The sequence below is a fragment of the Chaetura pelagica genome, unplaced genomic scaffold (genome assembly GCF_000747805.2).
Source record: "Chaetura pelagica isolate M959 unplaced genomic scaffold, ChaPel_1.0 scaffold343, whole genome shotgun sequence".
In the NCBI taxonomy this organism is placed as follows: domain Eukaryota; kingdom Metazoa; phylum Chordata; class Aves; order Apodiformes; family Apodidae; genus Chaetura; species Chaetura pelagica.
This window is the reverse complement of record NW_009952873.1, coordinates 2,338,540-2,347,115: the sequence shown is the minus strand read 5'-3', so window position 1 is coordinate 2,347,115 and position 8,576 is coordinate 2,338,540. Positions and strand designations below refer to the sequence as shown.

The following is an 8,576-nucleotide window of genomic DNA, read 5'->3' as shown; positions in this document are numbered from 1 at the left end:
CAGGATGCAGACAACTCTCTTAGTAATATGCAAAATGTTCATGCCTCATGAGATGTGCCTTGGAAGACCCCAAATGGCCTCATGTAGCTCACAGTGCTGGTCCAGACTGTTGCAAGTCAAGCCTGGGAAGGCAAATGTACCAAGCCTAGAAAAGCAAACAATCGTTTTGAGACATTGCCTCTTTCACATGATGTGTATCTGTGTGCATGAGTATATGCAGACCAGCAGAAGGGTGAGGAGTACAATGTAGGGGCCCAGACAATTCTTTCTGCAGTGCTTGTTTAAGTCACTGGCCATTTTGCCTTTGAGGAAATACAAACTGAGAGATAACAACCCATTTCAAATTTCATTTCACTCTTGTGCCTAATAGACTTACAGTAACTACCTTATTCTTGCTTCAAGAGCCATAAATTTTCAGTGCCTGAATATTTTGCATATAAACCTTGTGTTTAATATTTAGCAAAAATTTCCTTTTGCAGCTTTCATTTTGTTTGGATTTCTTGGAAATTTTTTGTTTTCCCCCCAAAGAACCCAAATATCATGTTGCAAATGCAAACAGCATTGATTCCTTAACAGCTTTATTGCTCACAGAGACCCAGTGAGGCAGTGAACATCTCTTGAATCCACAAGAGCAGTTCCTCACCCTGGGTCAGAGAGCTTTGACAAATCTTCTGGGTCACTCTCTGTCCTAAGCAGTCAAGATGTCACAAATTAAACCTCACAGAAGTAGCAAAAGCTGAAGAGTGGTTTTGTTTTGATGACTGAAACATTCACTGCATTCTCCTGACTACTTTGCAGCAGAGGTTAAGATACGCTTACACACTTGTCTGGCGTGTCAGTCTGGCTCAGATATGATGGAACTGTGCTAAAATGCTGGCTGGGGTCTAGAACAGCTGGAGCAAAGAGGCAATGTGAAAGGCTGAGTCGGGAGACGAGGTGTTAGCATCTCCCAGAGCTATGGAACAAGAAGTTTGAAACTGTGGCTTCTTAGTTCTGGGTCTGTTTGCCACAGTCTTGCTGCTGCAGTTGTCCCCCAGAGGCTGGGGGCCCCCTATGGTGACCATGCCAGGAGGATACCATGGCGGTTCTGAACTTCTCAGGATTTGCATCTGAGTGACAGAAGCATCATGAGCTTCAGCAGGCCTAAAATGTAATTTTTCTTTTACTATGTTAGTTGTAAGTGCTTCCAAGAACTACCTCCTGCTTCCTTCTGTACCTGAGGTGTCAACTGCCTTACCCAGTGGATAGGGCTGAGAAAGGTAGCAGGGCTTGTCTCCAGCTATGTTGTTACTACAAAGCACTACAAATAACTACGTGGCAAAGAGCAGAAAACTTCAGTAAGTTCAGTCAAGAGGTTTTCCTGGGTGAAGATGAAAGGAATGTCTTTCAGAGTCTTTTATAGTGCCCTGGTTTGGGACAAACACGACAACAAAGAACCAGCCACGTGGCCGATCACTCAACTTCCCCCCCCACACACCCCTCACACACAGTGTGGGAAGGAGAGGACAAAGCCCAGCTAGAAGCTCCTGTGTGGAGACGAAGGACAAGGAGGGTTCTTCACCAACTGAGGTCCCAGGCAAAACAGACTCAACTTGGGGAAAAATAATAATTCAATTTCACACTAATCAAACACACACAAGACACACACAGCACAAAGAGCAGTGCTTACATGTTACCCCCACCCCTCCCTTCTTCCCAGGCCCATTTTGTTCCCAGTTTCTCTCCCTCCTTCCCCCCAGCAGCACAGGGGGACAGGGGATGGGGTTTAGAGTCAGTTCACAGGCTGGTGGTTCCTGCTGCTCCTTCCTCCTCAGGAAGAAGGATTCCTTGCAGTCCTTCCCTGCTTCCCCACGGGGTCCCTCCTATGGGAGAGAGTCCTCCATGTACCTCTCCTTCATGAGTCCTTCCCACGGGGTCCAGAGCTGCTCCAGCCTGGGCTTCCCACAGAGTCATGGGCTGCTTTGGGAACAGTCACCTCCTCTGGCGCTGGGGTCTTCCAGAGCTGCATAATTAGAGTCCAGGGGCAGCAAATCTAAGTTCTGCTGTTTTAAGGGAATACCGAGTATTAGAGGAATGTGTAAAGATTTTCTGTTAGATCAGAGTTACCTTTTTGGCCCCTTTTCCAACACCAAATCCTTTCAGCCAGTTCTCCCAAACTTGTAGCTGATTCTTGTTATGTAAATTATGATGATCTGATAACCTGAACCCTAAACTCAGGTTCTGCAGTTTAATCTTGGTTGGCTACAAGCACCTGTCTTGATGTTTGCTGTGTACTTTTAACCATGGTGTCTGGTAACAGTATTGAAATCACAGGCACTCCTCTGTTGCCCACCTTTAGGAACTCTTGCAGTGAATATTCATTAACAGCAGGAGATTTTAGTGGCAGGAATACAGATACAAAACTGTTTGCTGGACCAAAAAAAGTTCAAAGGGGATCTGAGCTCAAACAGTGTATTCCTCATAGCCAACTGAAGTTTTGTAGAAAGTTTTTCAGGGTTTTACTTTTGTCTTCCCAGCTCTGGCTAGTTCCCAGGGCTGTGATGTGTGTGCAGGATTAAGAGACTGCTCGTGATTGCTCATGATTCTTTTTACCCCATTAACATCTACATGCCAATGTGTCAAAAGCACATTGAAAAATAATTGAGCAGTTCATTTCAATTTGGCATATGACCCCAGGTAACCGATGGCAGGTCACTTTGTAAAGCATGTGCTTGTCTGTGCTGCTGTGGTCCCCCCCTTTGCTAGCTTTCCCAGGAGAGATTACCATCCTCCCCCCCTCCCAGCACCCCAGCCTGAGGAGGGCCTGATGAAAACCTAGCATGACAGAGATCACTTTTCCTCCAACGAAACCATGACATGAAGCTAAATGGGATGGGCACCAGCTGGGATGTGTGCTGCTGTCTCGTCAGCAGCCAGGGACCTCAGTCAGGGGGCTGTCGTTGCTCATCCCGCTTTGGGCAGAGTGGCTACACTAACCTTCCCACTCAACCCGACCTCCTCCTCCCCCGCCTGTCCTAGCTACCCACCCGCAGCAGAGGGGATGCGAAGCCTGGCATTTTTAATCCAGTAAAACCCTCACTGTTAATCACGCCAGACAGAGCGAGCAGCATCCCCGCCATGCCCGCTGCAGGCTGGATGCTGCTGCTGCTGCTATTTCTGTCTGACCTCTTCTGCCTGCCTCATCCCCAGGCATTTCTTACTCTGCCTCTGCTCAGCCACCCTCCTGCATGGTCAGTGATGCTCTTGAACAAAAGGAGCTCTGCTCACTCACCCTAAAGACATGCAAGCTCCTTTCCCACTCGACTTTCTTCTAATTTAAAACTACCCCCCAACATCCCCTTACCCTTTGCACCACCAGCACGAAAAGTCCAGCCCTGGCTGAGGTTGCTGCTGTGGTGCTAATACAACATGAAGATGGAGGAGATATGAATACACTGCAGAGAGAAATGATGATGATTGGTTGCCTTCACACTTCCACATTGCTGGGAAGACAAGGCTGTGTCTTTTCTGAAATAGGTTAATCACATTGTGTCCTTTTGCAAGTTTTTTTTCTTTTTTCTTTCTACCTGCTTCTGTTAGCTTTGGGACTTTTTGAATAGGAGAAATAAAGGCCATTGTCTCAAGTCTCAAAGGGGCAGATTTAGGGAGGCAGATTAGAGTAGATTCTGGATACCCAGTTTGGGCATACTCTCAGGTTTTTCATGCCTAGATTATAGGAAAAGTGGTCAGAAGAAACTGGTTATCTCTAAAACTGTCAGATCCAGATCCTCCTCATTACAGCATCTCTCCCAGTGGAGGTAGCACTAAGTGGCCATGCTCATCATTCCTAGTTTCTGGGAATTGTCTCTGTGCTGCTCTTGGCCTAAAGCATGCTCCTGTGTGCTCAATAAGTAGCATCATAACTGTTTTGCTGACCTTTCCTTGGCAGACTCCCACCTGAGCACTGAGCAGACCTTTCTTGCTGCAGACCTGACAAGTTACAGTACAGATATGATGGCACTGTTGGTGGACAGGGCACGCACTAGTGTGACATCTCTCCTTCTAGTGCCCAAGAACATATATGACATAGGAGGTGAAGTAATGACAGCATAGAACTCCATTCCCTTGCCCTTCCCTCTGCCTTAAATAGATATCAGGTATGTGGTGCATATAATGCTATATAATGCTATATCTATAATAGATGTTCACCACAATGTGTATTTTACATTTTCAAAAGCTGGGCTTCTGGTTCTTTCTCTCGTTCTTATAGGCATCAATAACTTCATATACATTGTTGTTTCCAAGAGCCACAAGCTCACAATTGGATCAGTTGCTTTTATTTAGTCAAAGTGCTTTGTTTCATGGCCACTGATTTGAACACACTCAAATTATGGGATGCAAAGGGAGGAAAGGAAAAGATAGGAGAAGATGGTAAATTAGACTAGTTCTTTCAACACATCTTTCTTCACCAAAGACAATACCCAACTAACAGTAATAGAATCATCCCTCTCCTTATGAGTCCCCTGCTCAGCAGAATTTTCTGCTTTCCCTTTGGTAGAAGTACAAAGATGTTGAGTCAACTCTGAAGATCAAAGAGGTGGATGGCTTGGAGCTGGTGAAGAAGTTCTCAGAGCAGATGGAAAGCATGCTCCGCCGGAAGGTTGAAGCTGTTGAGGTATGACCGTGGGGCGTCTGGGAAGAAAGTCCTCTCCTGTCAGCCCCAGATAGACACAGGCCTCCTGCCTGTACCAGGAGTGTGTGGGCACAGAGGTTGCATCAGGACTTCCTTCCTCAACCAAATGCCTACTGGTGCAGCTGGCTGCTCACTCTGAGCTTTAAGTAGACACAGGTGGGAGGATGTGGGCGTTCAGACAAGGGAATGCTGCCTTCTCCCTCAGTCCAAAGTGGGAAATAAGATAGAAACAAAGTCTAGGAATAAATGTGAGGGAACAAATACTCTTTTAGAAGAAAATAGCTGCTTAAAGAGAAAAAAAAACCTATCACGAGTGAAAATAAAATTAATCCTTGCATAATGCACTCTAGCCATTAAAGATTAGTAGCTTGTTTCAGCTGTGTGTGTGGCTCCAGGGAAATTTCTGCAGCCCCTGAACATGAGCTGCAAGGAAGGTGCTTGGATTTCCATCTGTGTACATGGGGAAGTGTGGAGGAGGTGGTAAGAGGTCTTTAGCTGTTGCTGTGTTGGAGATCACAGCAGGTAATCATTATGGCCCCTCTTACATCTTGCATCTAAGGATCTATCATATTTCCTTACATTTACCCACTATGAAAAGCATATTTCTGTAGTCACAGAGCCTTGACTGTTTAAGGCATCTAATGTGGAAAAGTCATCCAGAAACACATCATTTGAATCTCACAGTGAAAGGTGGGCATATTTAGACCCAGAGCTTTGGCCCATAACATTAAATTCATAGCCAGACTTTTCCAGTGTTTGGATTGCCTTATCCTTTGTGAAGGAACGAAAAGTAGTTTTGTTGAGACTGTCGCTGATTGTGCAACTCTGAACACATGTACATGTTTAGCTGGATTCCTTCCCAGTCTGTACCAATTGAGAATTAGAGCCCTGCAGCATCATACTGGAGAACAGTGGTTGATTATATTGCCTTCCGTAAACGGTAAGAGCTTATAAATTACCACAACATTGCTCAGCCTTTTATGAAATCAACTCATGGTCTTTGTCTTGGTAACAATACCAGACTGAGATTCCCACAAGGCCTTTTCCTTTGATGAGATACTGACATCAGGCTGGATCTGAAATGCCTTTCTCATGGCTTTTTGGAAAGCTTCATGGAAAATGAAATTAAGTCTCTGGCTGTTGTTTCTCTAAATGGGCATGTTTCTGTTTGTGTATGTCCTGTGATATCTAACATTACTCAGAGTTTTAACAGGGACTCTGGAGTAAGTAGGTGTGAATATACTCAGCAATAAATAGCTGTGAATACACCCTCCAAACTGTAAAGTTGCTGCACAGAATGACAGGGCAGCAGAAAAGGAAGGAAAGAGGCAAGTTTATGGCCCTGTAGCTCTATGTTGTGGTGAATGAGGCAGTTGTGTGTCTTTTCATTAACTGTGTGAATGGCTGATACAACTGGAAGAGCTTCTGAAGGGCTTTCCACAGCATCCCTTCATCTTTCTTTCTGTGTGCTTGCATTAGAGGTTGGTGGAAGCAGCAGAAGATGCAGATCTGAACCATGAGTACAACTCCTCACTGGAGGTAAGTTCATCCCTGTCAGTGACAAAATGTGACATGCATCCTCAGACCAGCCAAAAGGCAGGCCTAGCAGCAGCCAGCCACCTCAGGCTCCTAGACAGGTTAGGAGTTCCCTGGTCTTCAGGACTCTCAGCTTGTCTAGAATCACTTGTGTGAGTAAGTGATTCCCTTGACAGATCCCTAATGACACCCAGGGGAGGTCAGTGCATTTGGCTCCAGGAGGGGAAGGGTTTGGAAAGACTTTGGGTTGCATGATGTTATTGGCATTACACCAATGTTGTCATTATGTGACATATTAGTGTAAATAAGCTGGTGCTTTGTAGGTTACCTGACTGGAAAATAAGCTAAAATTCAGTGTGTATGAGCAATGAGGTGGATGCTGTTACAAATACCCACAGCAAACAATTAATCCCAATGAGCTGAGTTTCTCACTATCTCTCTCAACAGTTCTCACACCTTTTCTCTACCCTGCAGACATCCACTTGTCAGGACTCCCTCCTAGGTGAAAGCTTGGTGCTGTTTAAGCAATTTGGATAATTGGCTTTCTGCTAAAAACTGTTGCCAAACTATGGGATTACTGCTGGTGAAGGGAACTGGAGTGAAAACTCAGAAGTCCATTGTCCACAGTACAAGCACAGAGTGCTTAGCAGAAGTACAGGCTACCCCTGCAAGTACACCTCTTTGTGCTACCAATTTCACCTCTCCTGCCTCTTTATTTAAGAATCACGTCACACGCTAGTTGGGTCAGCTGCATTCTCAGCAAGGGTCATGGATAAGTGGAGGTGCACAAGCCTGTATTTGCACACAGAGTTTGCACCCCGAGTACTGTTAGTGCCTGAACATAAATCCTTAAATAACCTCTGCTCTCAGATAAAGTCAACAAAAACATCTTAAAATCTGTTATCCAAAGGCAAAGAGCATCCTGAAGCTATTAAAGTGGCTGCAGATACTAAATCCTCAGTGGTCTTCACAGGGACAAAACTGTGTTGTCTTTGAGCACCTTTTACTGTGTCCTTGGCTCTTGAAAAGCACCTTCTTCTTAGAGTGACAGAATGAGGGGATAATCCCAGCTGGATCTACATCAGGAGTTAACTCCAATAAATGACAGCTGTAGAGACAGGGCAAGTAAGGTCAGCAACAGCATGCCCAGTAGCAAACCTGGCAGCCTGACCAAGTGAGACTCTCCACCTCTCTGGCTCGTCACTTAAATACCTCTGAGGGAACACAGAAATCTGTCACTGTGTTCCCTTGCTCTCAGGTGGCTCTCCTGCTGCTGGTTATGACTATGCTTTCAGTCACCCGAGCATCTGACAATAAGAAGCTGGGCAGAAACCACCATTTGGGCAGCTTGAAACTTTTCAGTTGGTAATGGCTCTTGTTTGCCATTCATCTTGATCCTATTTGAAGCCCATACTCTCCAGATGGCCCTTTTTTACCTTTTAAAGAATATTTTTTTCAGGCAGTACTGGTGATAGTCTGTCTTATTCTTTCTTGTTGCCTTTCTCTTTTCCATTGTTTTCATCAACAGTTTGATTACTACAACTCTCTTCTGATTAATGAGAAGGATGAAAATGACAATTATGTGGAGCTTGGAGATGAATTCCTTTTGGAGCCAAATGAGCATTTCAATAACCTTCTTGTGAACACAACATACAGTGATATCCAGCTCCCCACCAATGTCTACAACAAAGGTAATGGCCTCTACTTTCTCACTACTAGTAGGCTGCAGTGGAAACTACCAGCAATAATACTGAAAGAAAGGATAGGAGTAGAAAAAAACTGACAGAAAAAAGGGCCAGAAAAGTACTGTCCCAAGGCACAGTCATGTCTGTGCTATAATGTCTCACTGTGAGAGGGCTTAGGTAAAAATCTACTCTTGGAAGACCTCTTTTGATGGACAGTCCTCCCTCTTAGGCAGGCAGTTTAGTCTTCAAGGGTTCATCTACCCAACCAAAGACACTACAAAAACAACTGTGAAGTGAATTTTTTGGCAACTGTTACTCTGTAGAAAGGGTCAGGTCTGTCAAGGTCTTCAGGTGTCAAGGATTTAACTGATTTCAGCTGACAATTTAGACCCCAAGTACCTTTGTGTTATGAGGCACTAACACCTCACAGCGACATTTTTAATTCCCAGTGAGGACATTCATAGGGGGCTGGGGATAATTCACAACTGCTGCCCAGACGTGACAATTCTGGATATTTTCTGTTCTCAACAAGCCTTTGGCACTTTGGCAGCTGCAAGGGCCCAGGGAGGCACTGAGGCACACAAGGCCTCATCTGTGCCTGGTCTGTGTCCTGTCCCCCTGCACATTCACACCGCTCCAACTACATGCCAGAAATGGGTCCACCTCCAGGCTGGTCCACACAC

The 8,576-nt window shown here is 45.2% G+C and overlaps 1 protein-coding gene across 1 annotated transcript in view; it reads left to right on the top strand.

The window, feature by feature from the left end:
• CACNA2D4 (calcium channel, voltage-dependent, alpha 2/delta subunit 4) overlaps nt 1-8,576 on the top strand; it is a 136,117-nt gene that overhangs the window by 7,788 nt on the left and 119,753 nt on the right. Inside the window, exons 3-5 of the mRNA XM_009995223.1 lie at nt 4,538-4,654; nt 6,152-6,211; nt 7,737-7,899. Of these exons, the coding sequence (XP_009993525.1) occupies nt 4,538-4,654; nt 6,152-6,211; nt 7,737-7,899 (340 nt within the window). The remainder of the gene's footprint in view (nt 1-4,537; nt 4,655-6,151; nt 6,212-7,736; nt 7,900-8,576) is intronic.